An 18,785-nucleotide genomic window follows, 5' to 3' on the forward strand; every position below is an offset into this window, starting at 1 on the left:
CAGTGTGGACATGCTAGTTCGAATTAGCAAAATGCTAATTCGATTAGTTTTTAAGTCTAGATACGCTAATTCGAATTAGTGCTGTAGTGTAGACATACCCTAAGAGAACTCCTGCCCTTCCTTGCCATGGTTTACAACATGTGGGGGAGAGAGGGAAACTGTGTCTTTCAGAAGGACTCAGATGTGAGGATAGCGTTGGGCTACCTACCATGCTTTGTTCCTACCAGGATGAGGAGTTGCAAAGAGGTGACTGGCTGGCCTGGCCAGGCAGGGCAACAGGGACAGACACTGCAGCTAACAATCTGACACATTTACTACTATGGTACCTGGTACTAGTCTTTCCTATCTGGGCGGAAGGGGGAATTGTCTGCCTGGTTTTAAATCTGCACACCACTTGCCTCAAGTGACTGCCCGTGGCAGGATGGAGCCTTCAGACCCAGGTAAGTAGAACTGCTGTAACATAGTCACTGCCTGGAACTGTCCCCCGTGGAGACTCTTATGTGGATTGTCCTCGACCAAAAAGCACTTTCCATTTCCACTGACGCCAACAGCGGCACCCCGGAGTAGGGGTAGTGTGCCAATGAGCAAACCTCTACTTTTGCTTCCAGTAGCACTTACCACCATAATTAACATACCTCATTTTTTGCACTGGCAGCAAATTGTGTCAGGGTGATTTCCCTCTATTAGACTCTGCTTCTGGGGCACATGGCATTGGTCCAAAGGAGTCTGTCACATCTCCTGCTCTGGGAGTAGCAAATTCGGAGGGGTGGGGTTCACCTTGACACCATGTGCAACCGAGACCTGCGCCGTGGGCAGGAAAGCTCATGATACCAGCTACATGTGTTGTTAGTCTAGAAAGTGCTACCAGACTGGTTGGTTTTGATGTTTCTCCTGTACAGACTAACTGGGCTACCCCCTGAAGCTTTTAATTGCAAGAATGAGACAGGAAAGGGGTTTCCAGAAATGCAAACTGGTGGCATCATTGCCCACGTGTCTTTCTGCCCCAGCCCTCTCCGCTTGCCCGTTCAGGCCGGCGGGTGCCAGCGCCTCAGCAGTTCGCGCCGGATGGAAAGTCAAAGACACACCCCGCCCCACCCCCACACGCCTGGCTCCCGGTGCTTCAACGGGAGGGGGGAGAGAGTGTAAAGACGTGCGCATGCGTGAGCGAAGACGCGGGTTGTGTTTTCGAGGGCGTCCTCGTGGTGACGTCAGTCCGCGGGGCTTTTCCGCCAATCGAATCGCAGCTTGTTGCGCGGCTGCCCCGCCCCCTCCGCGGGGAAGGACAAAGTCATTGAGCAGGGGCACTAGTCGGCCTCTCTGAGCCGAGCTGCCGGGGAAGCAGCGGATCTCGGAGCGGGCGGAGTCGCTGCCGCCATTTTAGAGGGTGAGTGTCACTGGGCCGGGCTGGGCCGGCGCGCGCTTTGCCCGGAGCGCGCGGGCCCGAGCCCCTGGGGCCGGCTCGCGGCGGGGCAGCGGCCTGTGCCCTGGGCCCCGCGCGGCGCTTGCGAACTCCCGGCCCGTGTCCGCCTCTCTCCCCAGGCCGCCATGTTCTCGTCCGTCGCGCCGCTCGCCCGCCTCAACCCCTTCCACGCGCCCCATCTGCAGCTGCTCCAGGACGGCGCGAGGAAGCGCCCGGACGCGGCCGAGCCGGCCCCCAGCACCAGGAGGAGCCTGGCGGCCGCCGCTGTCTCGGAAGGTAAATGGAGCCGCCGGGAGCTGGCGGGGAGGCCGCTGCTGCCGTCCCGCATCCCTCTGTCCTGGGGCTTGGGCGGGTTCTGCCCGCCGGCGCTGGGGGAGAGGGTCCTGCCCTGCGCGTTGGCCCGGGAGGAGCCGCCTGGAGCGGGCCTCTGTGGTGCTGCTTAGAGGGCAAGGAAGGGCATGGGGCGGGGAAGACGCGCCTCGTCTTAGCCGGCTGCTTCCCGGCTTGTGTCAGGGCCTGGGACCCAATCGCTCCGCCCCGGGCAGCTCACGGTCACCCTAGCGCGACTTGCCCGCGGCGAGGAGCTGGCAGGCGCCTTTGGGCCCTGCTCTTCCGCGGTAAACTTGGTGCGGCCAGGCCGCCGCAGGATGGTTCACAGCCACGCACGGGAAAGCTGGCAGAGACTAAAGAGATGCCAGTCACTTATTCCTCCCTCTGGGTATCTGCCTGGCCCACGGCACCATAAGCTGGCCCCATCGCCCTTGTCTTAAAGCAAGGGCATGTTATCTGAATGGAGCAAATCCCACGTGGCTCATACCAGGACTTTTAAAGGACAGAGGAAGAGCTTGCTGAGAGAACTAATGGAGGAAATAGATCTGGCATGTATTGGAAATCCTGACTGGCTTAGATTTTTTTTCCCCTGTAATTTGAACTCTGAGGGCTCTACACATTCTGTTTAATGCTTAAAACTAATGGGATGGCAATTGGAAATCTAGGCATTGTAATAAATTAAAGCACCAATTTTCTACCTGAATAGTCTAGCCAAATATTCAGAGTCTGTCATCCTTATTTTAAATGGCTTTTTTCTCAGTAAAATTATATAAAGGCATCTTCCTAGATGTAAAATACTGTCAAACTCAGCAGTGTATCAAATGAAAATGTTATCCTGTTATGACTGATCTTGTCTGTTTAATTTCCAGTTAATTAAAAATACTAGTACTCTTTCTTTGGTAGAGCTTTGTAAAGAAGAATGAGGCTTTTATCAGTATACCCATATAGCAGTGAGGTGATTTGCCCAAGGACACCCAGCAAGCTAGTGGCTGAGCTGGAAATCGAACCCAGGTATCCTGGTACCTTGTCACTGTTCTAGCTGCTTAGCCTTCCATTCAGAATGTAGACGATCCCAATACTGGGCTTCAGTATATCAAATAAATGTGAAGCTAAGACATCTCTTCTTAAAGAACAGATGATCTTGTACTTGGGAGAGGTTCTCAGCCTTTCTTTGCAGCTCCTGACTTGCTATAAAGACTCCACAGCCCATCTGTCCACAATAACTGGTTTTCTTCATATAAAAGGTAGGGTTGTAGTTAAGGGATCAAGCAGGACAGTGGCCCGGGGCCCCAAACTGCAGGGGGTTACTGTGAAGATAAGTTTCTCAGGCTTCTTAAATCTCATACTTTCTGCACCCGGTCCTAGTGAGTCTAATGCTAGTCCTGCTTGGTGTCCCACCTGAAATCAGCTTATGGTTCTGCAGGGGTTCCTGGACCTTTGGTTGAGAACCCCTTCATAATTTTCTTCTTATTTGCACATACTAAAGTGGTGCTAAAGATACTAAGGATGCCATGCACAGAGGGATAAATATAGGCTCTTCCGTGATGAATTATTGAACACTTCACATACTGATTTTCCAAAATATGTAATTGAGCTGCTTAAGTTACAGTGGCTTTCCCAGTGCTGCACCCAGTGAGAGACTGGGAACAGAATTCATTAGTCTTGATGCTAGTAAAGGGTACCTAGCATAAGAACATTCTTCTGTTGAGACTTAAGGGTAAGAGATGTGACTTTTTTGTAAAATACGCCATATATCAGTACACATGTTTACTGGTTTGCCAGTTCTGTCCTGTTCTCATTTCAGAGAGGCTTTATTTGGTTCCTGAGGAAATTACTATTGTAACTGATTTTATTCTAACCAAAACTGTATGTTATCCCCAAAATATTGTACCCACCTATTCTTGTGGGAGTGATATAGGTCACAGTGCATTCTTTCTGGAAAGTGTTTTTTAAAACCTACACAGAATAAAGCAAATAACTTCAAATACAAGAGAACTATATAGAGGCCAGTTGGTACCATCTCTGGATCTTGTCTTATATTTCTTTAGATTAAACTAAACACTTCATTGTACAGTAACAAAGTTGAAAATATTTAAAGGGTATTCGACTAGTGCCTTCATGTGAAGGAAACATCTAAGAAGTAAGACTCAAAGTGTAACTTTTGGATCTAACTCTATCCCTTTTGGAATAATGGGAATCCTCAAGTAATAGATCTGAACATGCGTTCCCTTTCAGATTGAAAAGGCAAGGACACTAGATAACTGAGGTTTTAAAACCTCAGTTATTTCAAGTAATTTTAGGAACTTAATGGGATACATAAATTTAGAATTACAAATGGACACTCTTTAGAAATAAACTGAAAATGGTATTGATTTAAATTTAAAGCCAGACAACTTTGATTTTAAACATCCTAGTTTTGCATATGTACTATTGATTTTTTTCTAAGGAGGTAATTTTCATTGGCTTGTGTAAGTATATTTCAAGTTTAATATATTGTTACTTGCTAACCAGGAGAACCGGATACAAACTTGCACAGTTGTGGAGTTTAACATAATGTTTACCCACTGTCTTATTTTCTAATATAAAAAAGTAAACATTGGTGAATAATTCACTTCATGAGAATTTAACTTTTCTCAATCTACTTTCGGATGGAAGTTGGGTTGATGTACAAACATTAAAGTGCTGAATGACACGAGCTGTTTTCCAGGATAGTTTAAGGAAAATTAATTAAAACCACCTTGCATTTAGGGATGTAAAGATTTAATCAGTCACAGGGTAAGCATTGTTTTGCTGGCTTGCTTACTGGGGTAACTAGTTAACTGGCACCCATCTAGGCTGGGGCAGCCCCCTACCTGAGGAGCAGCATCTTAGTTAAACATGTAGTTTAACCAGTTAACATTTAAAATGGGGTTTTACATTCCTACTTGTGATTTAAAACCTCTTGAAACAAAAATTAACTGCAGTTTTGAATTTTTTTTCTGTTCAGTGTCCTTCAAGGTTTTTTTAGAATGTTTTCTTCTTCCAGTCCAGTCTTTTCTGTTTCAATTCCAAATATTTGTCTGAACTAACATACTGATATGCACAGTGTAAATAAAAGCAAAACGTTTGTTCTCTTATTTAACAAAAACAAAACCATAAACATTGATGGAACCTGGAATTGACATCTATTATATGTAATATAAAATGTGTATGTAATAAACATTCTTTAATTCATGAGAATTTGAGGAATCACTGATGCAATATTTAGCTGTAATAGATTATAGTTAATATAGACCTTAATATGCACTGCCAGAATTTCAAATTTAATTGTAAATAGTTTATTTCAATAAACTCCTTTAAATTTTGACTATCCACCCTGTAAACTGAGTGTCCCTTAAAATTCTGAATTTGGGCCCATAAGTATTTCCTGTCAGGCATTCCTGATAAATACCTAAATAACTGAAGCTATTTACAAGGTGGCATTTCATCAGTTATGTACTGTCACATTATACATGACATTATATATTAAAAGCCAGGCAGGCTGAAAACTTGCACATCTATTAAAATAAATCTGTTATGCTACTAACTTAATATTCCATGCCACTTTAAATATAGAAATTGCTTCAGGTTGGCTTTAAGTACACTAGACAAAACATTCTGATCCTTAAATTAAGGGCATTGTAAAACTTGAATCTAAATGTTCAGATTTTGCCATGTAGTGCTGCTATATGAAAACAGGCATGCTAAATACTGTGATCCCTTCAACAAAGGTAAGGAGTAAATGTTGGTGCAGCTGCTGGGAGGTAGTGAGTGCTGGTGTTTCTACAGTGTATTTGCTGGATTCTGCTTTGAGGAACATCTTGCACTGTCCTGTCTAGAAGAAGGTCTAAAACTGAAGCCCTCCATTTTGGAAGGAAGGAGCTCTCACTGTGGGTATGTCTACACTACATGGCTCTGTCAACGGAACCATGTAGATTACCTTTGTAGACATAGGAAAATGAAGCAGAGATTTAAATAATCGCTGCTTCATTTAAATTAAAATGGATGCCGATCAGCTGTTTGTCAGCACAGCGCTGTAGTGTGGATGCTCCGCGGTCGACATCAAAGGCATTTGTCGCCGTAACTGTTGACGGAGCCATGTAGTGTAGACATACCCTAAGTCTTCCAAAGACCTTGCTTTTGTTTATACAGGCAGTCCCCGGGTTACATGGATCCGACTTACATCAGATCCCTACTTACAAATGGGGTGAGGCAACCCTGCACTAGCTACTTCCCCCCCAGCAGACCAGGGAGACGCGAAGCTAGCGTGCCCCTCTCCTCCCCCCCGCCCCCAGCAGACCACGGAGACGTGGAGCGGCTTTTCTCAGTAGACACCTCAGCTTGAGAATAAAGGACTGAGGGAAGTGAGGTGTGGGAGAATAAAACTGAGCTCTGGAGAAATGTTTGGCTAGAGTTTCCCCTACAATATGTACCAGTTCCGACTTACATACAAATTCAACTTAAGAACAAACCTACAGTCCCTATCTTGTACGTAACCCGGGGACTGCCTGTATTCTGAAACAGCAGAGTGAAACATTGTCCTTTCACTGCTACTTTCTGGATTCTTAATTGCAGCTGAGAAACGAAATATGTGATCATCATACTAGGCCAGTTTAAACACAATTTATGATGGTTTACTAAGTGTTAAATCAGCTTAACATGGTAAAAACCATGTGTAAATCAGATGGACTTTGGACAAGAGAGCAGCAATTCAACAGGTTAAACAATCAACCTGAAAAAAACTTAAGTCTAATGAGGAAGGATTTGTCCACACAAATGAGTTGTGTTAAACTAGTGCAACTTCCTGCATGGGTTCTTACATATGTTAAATCGTGCTTCAGTAAGGACACTTGCATAAGCTGTACTAATAAAACTCATCTGCTCTAACAACTTGGTCTACATCTTTTTTTTGGTGGATCATGCTAGAGTCCTAACTGTTGCATTACTTACTTTTCAAATGAGTTTTTTAATCTTAAATTTTTATTGGCACCTTAATAAAACTGACTAAAGTTAGAGGTGCTCTACTAGATCAAACTTAAATAGTTGGCTCAATATTTCATTAAAAGGGCATGCTCCCTCATTGAAAGCTTTGACAAATGAGAACGTATATGGACACTTTAAAGTTGGCAGGCTTGCAAGTAGACCAAGTTGCTCTCTTTGGTCCAAAAATTAGGAGTGAAATAAGCCAGTGGCATAGTATTTGAGCAGTTTGTCAGCCAACTAATCTCATGGAGAGGTAGAAATCATTAAAGGCACTCACTTCCAATCTTACATGCTTAAGGTTTTATTGGAAATGGTTTTTGAACATGCAACACTAACTATTTTATTCATAGGCTTATACAGTTAAGTGTACAAACTTAACTTTCTTCTTTCTGATTAAACAGAGGAATATAGCTGTGCATATGGCTCAGGCAGATTCTTTCTCCTTTGTGGCCTTGGTGGGATTATTAGCTGTGGCACAACACATACAGCATTGGTTCCGCTAGACCTGGTTAAATGCAGAATTCAGGTTTGTTTTGCATGCTGAATGTGGTAAAACTCAAAGCATGGTTATGAAGTGTGATACATGTCTGCTAACAGAAGCTGGAGCAGTAAGTTACTCATCGAGCAAGATATTCTCCAGCAGTGCATGAGGTTTAAGTAAAAGCATGGTGTCTTTATTTTTTGCTGCAGAAGAAAACAGTTGTGAATATGGCTCGCTCAAGTTTTATGCTCTCTGTGGCTTTGGTGGGGTCCTAAGTTGTGGCCTGACGCACACTGCAGTCGTACCTCTGGATTTAGTGAAATGTCGTATCCAGGTTTGTATCTGAATGAAACAAACTCCAAAGCTTTAACTGAATCTGTTTTTATATTTATGCCAGAGGCTATATGTAATGAGCTTTTAATGGGTATAGTGTAATACCTTATCACTAGTGCAGAGTAGAAAGTAGAAATAAGCAAGATATTGGATTAAGCACACTATTCTGTTGGGTTAAGTACATCCATTTGGTTCATAAATAGAACTTCCCCTCCATGTGATGGAGATAAATTATAGTGACTTTGCCATGTGTTACTCAAAAGCATAATTCAAAAGCTTGCCACCAATTATCTTAAGTATTTGTAACCAAAGATTAGTGAAATGTGTGGGAGGGACATCAAATAGTATACCTGTTTTTTGCCTATTGCTCAGGCAGATTATTTCTCCTTTGTGGCCTTGGTGGGATTGCTAGTTGTGGAAGTAGGGAGGTAATTTATCTGAATGCATGATGTTCATATCTAAGGCTAAATGAAAATTAGTACAGGCAGTCCCCGGGTTACATGGATCCGACTTACATCGGATCCCTACTTTACAAACGGGGTGAGGCAACCCCGCACTAGCTGCTTCCCCCCAGCAGACCAGGGAGACGCGAAGCTAGCGCCCCCCCCCCCCCCCAGCAGACCAGGGAGACGCAGAACGGCTTTTTTCAGCAGACACCTCAGCTTGAGAATAAAGGACTGAGGGAAGTGAGGTGTGGGAGAATAAAACTGAGCTCTGGAGAAATGTTTGGCTAGAGTTTCCCCTACAATATGTACCAGTTCCGACTTTACATACAAATTCAACTTAAGAACAAACCTACAGTCCCTATCTTGTACATAATCCGGGGACTGCCTGTACAGAAGATTTTTGTGCATGGATTCTGGATTGAATTTAGCTTGAGCCTTTTATGAGCAAATGGCTTTCAACTGCTATGCACTTTCTAATGCTTGTTTTAAAATTTACTAAACCTTGGAATTAGTCTTATTTGCCCAGAGCAAATTAATACTTGGCTGATTAGCTATCTGTGACTGCAGAAAATGCTAGTCAATTAACGCAAGCAAATTTGAAGAAACTGAATGCCCATTCCATTTGAATGTATAAATTACTGCCACTGTACTTTCATTGGTTAATAGGATAACTAGGTGGCTGCTTGGCCAAAGGCTCATGTTCCAACAACAAGCAGTTCACCGGCTTTCATGTTGTACTGTGAGTGAACAGTATTTCTAGAGCTGGCAAACATCTATGGTGATAAAAATTCTGAGTCTGAGGGATGGAAGTGAACATTATGCCAGTGCAACATTGCTTAAAAGGGCAGCCTTGATGTTTTTTGTTTAGAATTGCATGCCATTCTGAAATCTAAGCCTCCTTTAAGTCTGGAAGTTGTGATCCATTATGAAAGACAGTGAACCTAATTAGCATTCAGTCAAATGTGTGAGATGAAGGTATCATAAGCGCTTGTATGTGGTTTGTGTTGAAACCACTAGAGCCAGGGAAATATTAATGTTTTACCAAATCTGCAATTTTTAAAAAATTTTCTCTGTAAAATCAACTGTCCTCTCTAAATAGAGGAATATTCATATACACTAAGTGTTGCAGGTTACTGAGCACATCTGAAACATTGTACTCTGAATCAGCCTCTACAGAAGAGGCTCTTAGACACCAGAGCCTGGATTTTAAAGTAATAAACATGGTACACCTTCTTAGTCATCCCTGCCACTTCTTCTGGCTTTGTGTATGGCATTTTCTTTTGTATTGCTCTGAGGTTGTATAGAGATGTTAATGCCAAGTGTTAGATTTTGTTTACTTTATGCATTTAATGATCTCATGAGGTAGAAGTAGTGTTCAATCGATTTATGTTTTATAGTACAAAATTTACATATTCTGCCATGTATATCCTTTTCTTTCTTTCTTGAAGGAATAAGACTGAGGGTTGTTGAGACCCTTAAGTCTGGTTAGATGGGCAACAGGTTAAGATTTCTTAATCTGCACTAAGATTTTAATAGGTAATTTTTTACTTTCAAAACCACAAATTGTAAAATACTACTCTACTAAGCTTTATGGCCCAGTTTACACTCATTTTATACTAGCATTGCCATGCACCGGTAACTGACGCTACTATTCTGGCAAAATCAATAAACGTGGTCTATCTGAAACTGCTTATTCTAGTTCAGAGCACTAGAATGATACATCAGTAGCACTCTTATGCCAGTATAAATGTGACCGCATTTGAAGAGTTGTGTAGTCCAAGGGCCACGTACTTTGAAACTAGATAAGGGGAATGAATAGTAAAAAGCACCTGAAGACTAATTCAAGGTTGACGTGAGAAATTGTTGCATTTCAGCTGACAGCAGCAAGCACAGTAATTGAGACTAGATACAATAAAACTCCATTGGTCCGGCATCCAATGCTCCGGCACTCCTGATGGTCCGGCACTGCTCTGTGCCCGGCTTCCCCGATTCAGCCGCTGCTGAAACTGACCAGCAGCTGAATCAGGGAAGCTGGGGACAGAGCAGCTGGGGTGCTGCTGGGTTCGTCCCGTAGTGCTGCCCCTTGGGGCCACGGGACCAACTCAGCAGCACCCCAGCTGCTCTGCCGCAGGCGTCCGATTCAGCCTCTGGTCAGTTTCAGCAGCGGCTGAATCAGGGACACCTGGGGCAGAGCCGGACTATCGGAAGGGGGGGGTTATGAGGGGTTTCGGGTGGCATCCCCCCACTCCAGACCCTTCATAGCCCCCCCCTTCTGATAGTCCAGCATATCTGGTAATCTGGCACCGCCTGGGTCCTAAAGGTGCTGGATTATCAGAAGTTTACTGTAATGACCATTAAGATTATAAGTAAAGGTACTATATGGGTAATTCAGTGGAGAAATAGGTGCCATGAAAAGAAGGTAAACTTATTGCTGAGAGAGGTATATGCAGGTAAGCTACTAACAATATTATATAAGGCTAACTTTACTTTTTTTTTTTAAGGTGGACCCACAAAAGTACAAAAGCATCTTCAATGGATTCTCAGTTACAGTTAAAGAAGATGGCTTTCGAGGTTTGGCTAAGGGATGGGCTCCAACCTTTTTTGGATATTCTATGCAAGGACTCTGCAAATTTGGTTTCTATGAAGTGTTCAAAGTCCTTTATGGCAACCTTCTAGGAGAGGTAAGCTTTAAATTGTCTACTGCCTCTATTTTGAATGGCAGCTTGTATGTTGCATGCTTGTGTGACTGACTTACTATACAATGGAAATACTAAATTTAGTTTGAAAATACTAAAATCTTTGGTTCCGTTTGCATTTCAGGAGAATTCATATTTGTGGCGTACATCACTATACTTGGCTGCCTCTGCGAGTGCAGAGTTTTTTGCTGATATTGCTCTGGCTCCAATGGAAGCTGCAAAGGTTCGCATTCAGACACAGCCTGGATATGCTAACACTTTGAGACAAGCTGCTCCAAAAATGTTTGCAGAAGAAGGTGTATGGGCGTAAGTCTGTCTTTATTTTCATGTAGAGAAAAAGTGAAACAAAGTATCAACTTATTAGTGAAGGAAAACTTATTTTGGGTATAGCATTAAGTAAAATCTTTGCTTTCTACACTGTGCTCATTGTACATAAGTAGTAATGGGAAGAATGGGTATCAACATTGATCAGGAAGTCATTGCATTACTAAAACGCAGGCTGCCAAGTCAGCAAGCTAATCTAGTTAACATGCTCCTTAGATCCATCTTTGTGGATATCTGTTGGACTGAGTTCTGCTTGTTAACATTCTTTCTGGTAGTTCCAGTCAGCTGATATTCAGCAACTTCTTGTTGTACAGTCAAAGATGCTTGAGTCATTGGCATGTGAGAGTAGTATACCTGCACATTTGCCTTGTGTTCTGATATCATTGGCTGTAGATCTACATGTCATTTCTCACTATCAGGACTTGGCTGGTATGCAGACATGAGTATCATTAACTTACCATTTTGTAGTCACTTCCATGTTGTAATGCTATCGCCTTAACTTCTGCTTGTCTTTGTGACAGGAACTTGAGAGTCTGGGCAATTGTTTAAATTGGTCTCCTGGTAGATGGCAGAAGCTTTACTTCGCTTATTTTTACAGTTAGGAGACAGATGTGGGGGAAACCTGTAGCCTGCAGGCCAGAGGCTTGTCTTGATCTAGCCCAGTGGTTCCCAGCCTTTTCCAAATGGGGACCTATTTTGCAGGAAGACTTGGTGACCCAAGGCAATTCAAAGAGGGGGCAGAGCAACCGGGGGAGACGCTTGGTGACCCTTTTTGAAATGTAATGGCAACCCATATTTGGGTCCTGACCCATAGGTTGCAAAACCCGATAGCCCATGAGACTCCACACTATCGGGAAGGAGATCCCCCAAACCTCACAGGCCACATCAAGACAAGCTGTGGGCTCTGCCATGCAGGGGGAGGAAGTGGCTCTGTTCACTGCTGTCCTCCCCACACCCTCTCCATGAGCCCTGGCTGGGGAAACACCCCATCACTCCCATTGGCCATGATTCTGGGCCAATGGGAGTGGCAGGGGGAAAATGCTTACTGGTGCAGAGCCACTAACAGAGGAGCCATCACCAGAGCTGCACTGGGTAGGTGCCCTAATTTCCTGTCCCCCTCCACCCTGTCTTCTGACAGACCTCACTCCAGCACCAAACCCCTCTTTTTAAGCTCAACCTCAGAGCTTAGGGTGCCCCACAACCTACTTAACCTTGGATCCACACATGAGTTAGCCTCAGCACCCCCCTCCTGTGGGGCTAGAATGTAAGAGGAGTGAGGTGAATGCTGTTTTCTTTTTTAATTCCCTCGCTTCTCAGTCATGTCTTAAGGTTTTCTCCTCACTTAGGTATGGAGGGGGGTTTGCTTTGTGTGGTCCCCCAACCCAAAAGAAGTTCCCCTGCCCCTGTGGTTGGGACAATTTATACAGGCCATAGAGATAGTAAATTGTAACTGCTTCTGTTCTGTTCAGCTTTTTTCGGTAAGATAACATTTGCTACAATTCTTACTGTCTTCTATTTTAAGGTTTTACAAAGGTGTTGTTCCTTTATGGATGAGACAGATTCCATACACAATGATGAAATTTGCCTGCTTTGAGCGTACAGTTGAAGCTCTTTACAAGTATGTGGTTCCCAAGCCCCGGAGTGAATGTTCGAAGCCAGAACAACTGGTTGTCACATTTATAGCTGGCTATATAGGTAAGAGCCTTCGTATGTTCATGCTTTTCAGACACTTCTGGAAGAATCTTTTTTTAAAACAAAACACTAGGACTACAGTAATTCCACAAACCATAACTAGAAATGTGTGGTACTCTTTAACAAATGTATTAGTCTTTAGGATATTGGGGCATAAGCTTTTGTGAGACTACTCACCACCTCAGATGAACAGAATAGGGATACAGAGATGGGAGTGTAATATCAGTGCTAATTAAATCCGAATGGAAGTAGGGACTTTGCTGGCTAACCTCATTAAGAGGTACCAGAAAACAATTACAAGAACTCTGACATTAAAAGAATGAGTAGCTAATGGCACGATGTTGTTGAAAAATGGTTTTGGATTGTATTGACTCAACTGAATTATGGAAGGCCATGAATGTGATTTGCTCCTTATATAAAGAGCAATTTATAAGTTCCTTTGGCTCCTAAGCAAGGAGAGGTGAAATAACACAGGTGTCTGCTGTTAGAGACAGCAGTGGACTAATGGAAGTTTGACTGTACTGTAGCAACACTAAAGAATACTGAACTGATAAATTTCTTTCAGCTGGTGTCTTCTGTGCCATTGTTTCTCATCCTGCTGATTCTGTGGTGTCTGTGCTAAACAAGGAGAAAGGCAGTTCTGCTTCACAGGTTCTAGTGAGGCTTGGATTCAAAGGTAAGAACTTTAAAACTCCTGTCTGTCGATATAAAATAATTTCTCCCAGTTGCTAATGCTTACGCTTTACTCAACAGGAGTATGGAAGGGGCTCTTCGCTCGTATTATTATGATTGGTACGCTGACTGCACTACAGTGGTTCATCTATGATTCTGTCAAGGTTTATTTCAGACTTCCTCGTCCACCTCCACCTGAAATGCCTGAATCCCTAAAGAAGAAGCTTGGTTTAACTGAATAGACAAATCATGGACTGACCTTTCTGGCTGACCAGCATTAACAAGAAACTTTGCTCTTTAAACTTTTATATTTGACCATGTAGGAGACTAAAATTCTGCATCTGATACAATTATTGGTTGTGCCCTTATCAAGTAAGGGTTCAAAAAAATCTGTCATACATCTTTAAATAAATGAGAACTAGAGTGATTAGTGTGTCATTTGGTATCAAACATTGTTACAGGGCTGCAAAGGTGGCAAACTTGAATTTTGCTTTCTAGGAATCTGGGCACTACTGCCCAATTCCAGGTGACTGCCCTTACAATTCATAGTAATCTGAAGGAAGACCCCATAGTTGAAGCAACAGCCAAGGAAACAGCTGCCAAGGAACTGCAGTACAGGGGGCACTTTGTGGCAACAGAGGTAGCATCAGCTTCTTACCTAGTAAGTCTCTTGCACTTCTATCAACCCAGATACCAATCAGGTCAACAAGCCACCATAAAGCTTTTGATACACAGACTGCCACCTCGAGTAAAGAGCATTTTGTCTCCTTACATCCCACCAGCTACAAATTCATGGGGAAGGATATGAAGGGTATCTTGATCATAGGCCAGTGTCCTCCTTTGCTGTTACTGCTTCCTCAAACTATTAAAGATGTTTGTCACCCATAGTAGCATCCTCTGACCCACCACTGCAACTCAGATCCCAGCTTGCTGTGCAGGAGAGAGCCCCTTGGAACTGGGAGGGTTCTCCCCTCCACATTTCTATACTGTCTCCCCATTTTGTTGCTGCCGTAGGAATGGCAACCAGTTTTGATCGTGCATATGCTGATTTAGATGTAAGAACTGCTTTCATTTTATGGAAATCAGACTATGCTGTACCTGTCAAATACATGCTGCTTTCCACTAGCTCAGTATTGCAATTGCTAGGTGTCTGCTTAAATAATGTTTCTAGTATTTATTTGGAAGCATGTACTGTTATTCTTAAACAGTCTGGTTAAAAACAAGATGGAAGTTGTAATTCATTTTACCTTTCAATATAAAGAGAATGATGCAGTGCATAATGATGACAATAAACATCTAGCTTGGTTTTTGTAGTGAATAATTACCTCCTTAAATTTAGCATTTTTGGTTGTATGATAACATTCTTTCAAAACTTCCGCAGAAAAGATGGTAGTGGCCTAGTTGAAGTCTTCAGCTCAGAACTATCCTGTTCTGCTATCTTTCCCATTGTAGATAGCAGTTGTCACAGGTCAAGTCGACATGTAATGTTTGCCAATACTATAAAAATCGATCAGGGATTGGGAACACATACACTGTTCATTTAGCATTGTAACAAATAAGGTTAAAGCCACATATACATATTCAATGCCCTTAATGAGCAGGGTACAATGATAAGCACAGGAAAGCTTTAAATCACTTTGTTCATCAGAGTGAAATACATGGTCACTTTCTTCACTAAGACGCATCATAATGCCTTATTTTGTGACCTTACATACGTTACAAAGGCTGCATAGGATGTTTGATATCAGACTGCAATAATGCATTTTGGAGTGCAAGAATAGACTTACAGGTATATGAAAACACTCAGGTGTATATTGCCATCTTATAGTATTCTATCAGCATTCTGGGGGATAAAAGTAAGGTCACTGTTGTATTCATTTTTAAAGCTTAATTTATTTTCCTGTGGCCTGTAGGAGGAACTATTTTTTTCTGACAATCTGAATTTTTTTTTAGTTAAGCTTGCTTCCGGCAGCATTCCTCTGTCTGTTCTTGGGCATAGCTTGTTACTTTTGCATACTCTTGTATGTCATTCTCTCAGAGGCAGGATTGGGAACTGATGTATGATTAAACAGAATATCCAAAACGGGGAGCTATTTACATCCATCCTGATGAGTTTTGTGGAGTTTCTTGCTATTGTTAATCTGAGTTTGTGATATAATGGAAGCCATTCTGTTTTGTCATGTAAAATTACTCTAATTCCATGACTCAAGAAAAATGCAGGTTAGGATCAGAAGTAGGGATGTAATAGTACAGTTGATTAATCAAAAGCTTATGGGTTAATGCTATAGACTACAATGTGTCCCCATCCCCTGTCAGTAAATTTTTTAGCAGGCTGGCCAGCAGCACAGCTCAGTCCTGGCTGCACTGGGTCCTGGACCTACCCCTGCTGTGGCTCTACATTTAAAGAGTATTAGGAGGCAGGTAGGCATCCCATCTCAGTTCCGGCTTGTACTGGGAGCTCAGACCCCTTCCCCTCCCTCCCCCACACACAGAGGGGCTGTGTCTAGACTGGCAAGTTTTTCTGCAAAAGCAACTGTTTTTGTGGAAAAACCTGCCAGCTGTCTACTATGGCGCTTGAATTTCCCTAAGAACTCTTGACTTCCTGCTGTCTGAAATCAGTGCATCTTGCGGAAATACTGTGCTGCTCCCGTTCGCGCAAAAGTCCTTGTGTGCAAAGTTTTTGTGCAGAAGGGCCAGTGTAGACAGCTCAGATTTGTTCTGCACAAAAAAGCCCTGATTGCAAAAATGCGCAAAAGTGCCTTTGCGGAAAAGCATCCGTGCCAATCTAGACTCTTTTCCGCAAATGCTTTTAACGGAAAACTTTTCCATTAAAAGCATTTGCAGAAAATCATGCCAGTCTGGACATAGCCAGGAGCTGCCTGGGGCCTATAGAATAGTCCACTAACTGATAAGAATTAATGAGGTTAATTGACTATCAATTAACTGATATTTAACATCCTTAAGCAGAAGAAAGAGCATGAAGTTGAATCACCAAACAGTAGGCTTGGTCAGTCTGCACTACAGAGTTTACAGCTGTACTGTACTGCTGAGCTGCTCTATGCTGACAGGAGGGAGCTCTTCCATTGGCATAATTAAACCACTCCCAATAAGTGGTGGGAGAGCATATCCTGTTCACACAAGTGTATATCAGTGAAACATGTTGGCTTTTTCCCCACATTCCTAATGGACAAAAGTGCTAGTCTAGAAATAGTCTTAGATGATGTACTATGCAAAGTCAATCTAATGTTACTCCCACATGTACCTTTATCTTGTGCAATTGTGCACTCCACAAACCAAAATCTGTAATGCATTTGAGACTGGATGAAAAGGTTCAATATGACTTTCTAATAATATTGAGCCTGTATCTGTACATCTTAAGCACTCTCCATGGCTCGAGGGATGACTTATTCCATCTATTTCAATAAAGAACTATCTTAACTAAACTTGCTGGGTTTAGTGTAGGATGGTATTTGTGACCTGTACTATACAGGAGGTCACACTAGATAATGTGGTCATTCTGGACTTTAAATTCTTCTGCTTCAGTCCTATCTTTTCACTCTCTCGAGCTTTAGTGATGGAAACAGGTTTACTTTATAGTTCTCTCAAGTCCTAGGTTTGCATGACCAAGAAGCAAAGGTGCTATTACATGTACCCTAATTAAATGCTGGGGTCATTGACAGCATTATGTACAGTAATTGAAAACAGAACCATTCTCCAGCAGGAACATTAATGATGACCATTACCTGTTCCCTAGACTAGTATTCACCATTTCACCCTTACACTTGGCTTAACCCATAATATTCCCATTATTATCCCCTGCATAGAGCTTGCTCTTTTGCCCAGATAATTACCTTGCCCTATCCCCTTCTGGATCTATCAGACTGTAGTGCCTGAGCTTCTTTACTTTCCATTCACCATCCACAATGAGTAAGTACAAAAATGTTCAGATAAGCAGCTGAGAGGTTAACAGACTTGTGGATATCCCTTCAACCAGGCCCAAATGAATTTCAAATTTTTCAGCATGACTATACAATTACAAACTATGTACAAGGTATGGGATCATGTAAGTATATTTGGTGTAGTTAGTATGTATCAGTTTGTATACTGTTGATAGCTCTCATGTGGCCTTTGAAACTTGTTTTGAAATCCTCCTCACCCACTTGAGCTAGCTTATTCACAGGGCATGTAGGACAGTCTCCAGTGTATTTTGCATTCGCTTTATAGCTTATATTATAAAGTCTTGGTATGGACTGCATTTTTGAGGTGCGTACAGTGCCTAGCATTTTGGTACTATTAGAATACAAATGGTGAAATTCATCTGAGGAAGAGATCACAGCTTTTGGAATATTTCCCAATACTACTGATTACCAAGAGACCATATATGGGGGAAAAGCCTGAAAAAATATGAGTTCTTAAACATCATTGTACTGTGCCCTCTTCTGACAACAAATGTTACACATGACCCCAATGCTCTAGGGGTGTATGGTGTTGGGAGAGGAGGGGAAAGCCAAAGTCCCACCACCCTTGGCAGGGGGACAAAGCCAAAGGGCTTCAGCTTCCATCATGTGTGGTTCAGGCTTCAGACCCAGGTCCCAGCTTGTCTAATGCCAGTCCTGGCAACCCCATTAAAACAAGGCCATGACCTGCTCTGGGGTTCTGATCCACAATTTGAGAACCACTATAATAAAAAATGCATAAATAGCAGAGTCTGAGGCATTCCTTTGCTTTGAGCAACCACTTGACAAAATTATCATGGCTTCTAAATTTTTGATCAACTTTTAAAGATTACTTACACTAAGCACCCTGTTTTTCTTTCAGAAAGTCACAACTCAGGTTTCACTATACTCATAGGCTACGTCTATACTGGCAGTTTCTTGAGCAATGACTTTTGCGGAAGAATTCTTGCGCAAAATGTCTTCCACAAGAGCACGTCTACACTGGCATGTGCTTTTGCACAAGAGCATCTGTGGCAGTGTGGACGCTCTCTTGCACAAGAAAGCCCTGATGGCCATTTTAACCATAGGGGTTTCTAGTGCAAGAAATTCATGTTGCCTGTCTACACTGCCCTCTTGTGGAAGAACTCTTGCGCAAGAGGGCTTATTCCTCATGGGGAGAGGAATAACTCTTCCGGAAGAAGCCCTGTATTCCGACGTTAGACTGTAAATTTACTTGCACAAGCACACGCGTGCAGTGTAGACACCCAAGTTTTTGCGCAAGAACAGCTGTTCTTGTGCAAGAAGCCACCAGTGTAGACATAGCTGCCACCCCTCTTCTGATGACTCTGAAGAATTTACTTGATTTTTACAACATAACCTGATCGAGCCAATGTAGGTAGTAATACCCTATTTTAATTTCCTGATGTGAGCCAAGGATCTTTTTCTTTTGGAATG

The 18,785-nt window shown here is 42.8% G+C and overlaps 1 protein-coding gene and 1 non-coding gene across 3 annotated transcripts; both read left to right on the forward strand.

Annotated features, from left to right (window-relative positions):
• The first annotated feature begins 1,224 nt into the window (after nucleotides 1–1,224).
• SLC25A3 (solute carrier family 25 member 3) lies at nucleotides 1,225–14,701 on the forward strand. 2 transcript variants are annotated; one of them, XM_075934092.2, is made up of 8 exons: nucleotides 1,225–1,384; nucleotides 1,540–1,696; nucleotides 7,153–7,277; nucleotides 10,513–10,692; nucleotides 10,832–11,013; nucleotides 12,554–12,726; nucleotides 13,289–13,399; nucleotides 13,477–14,701. In XM_075934092.2, exons 2-8 carry the CDS (start codon nucleotides 1,546–1,548, stop codon nucleotides 13,635–13,637), a joined length of 1,083 nt encoding a protein of 360 aa, XP_075790207.2. In that variant the 5' UTR covers nucleotides 1,225–1,384; nucleotides 1,540–1,545; the 3' UTR covers nucleotides 13,638–14,701. The 2 variants fall into 2 exon arrangements, with proteins under 2 accessions (XP_075790207.2, XP_075790197.2); XM_075934082.2 differs by lacking the exon at nucleotides 7,153–7,277 and adding an exon at nucleotides 7,442–7,566.
• On the forward strand, nucleotides 11,234–11,473 carry LOC112545013 (small nucleolar RNA SNORA53). Its single transcript, XR_003088398.2, has one exon. It is a non-coding gene; the product is annotated as a small nucleolar RNA SNORA53 (small nucleolar RNA).
• Nucleotides 14,702–18,785: the final 4,084 nt, after the last annotated feature.

This window comes from Pelodiscus sinensis, chromosome 1, assembly GCF_052426305.1.
Source record: "Pelodiscus sinensis isolate ZL-2025 chromosome 1, ASM5242630v1, whole genome shotgun sequence".
NCBI lineage: Eukaryota > Metazoa > Chordata > Testudines > Trionychidae > Pelodiscus > Pelodiscus sinensis.

Excerpts from the sequence above, each read along its gene's own strand:
- SLC25A3 (XM_075934092.2), top strand. The coding sequence starts at position 1,546 with ATGTTCTCGTCCGTCGCGCCGCTCGCCCGCCTCAACCCCTTCCACGCG. Across the intron at positions 1,697-7,152 it reads GGCCGCCGCTGTCTCGGAAG|AGGAATATAGCTGTGCATAT; the intron begins GTAAATGGAGCC and ends CTGATTAAACAG. Across the intron at positions 12,727-13,288 it reads ATTTATAGCTGGCTATATAG|CTGGTGTCTTCTGTGCCATT; the intron begins GTAAGAGCCTTC and ends AATTTCTTTCAG.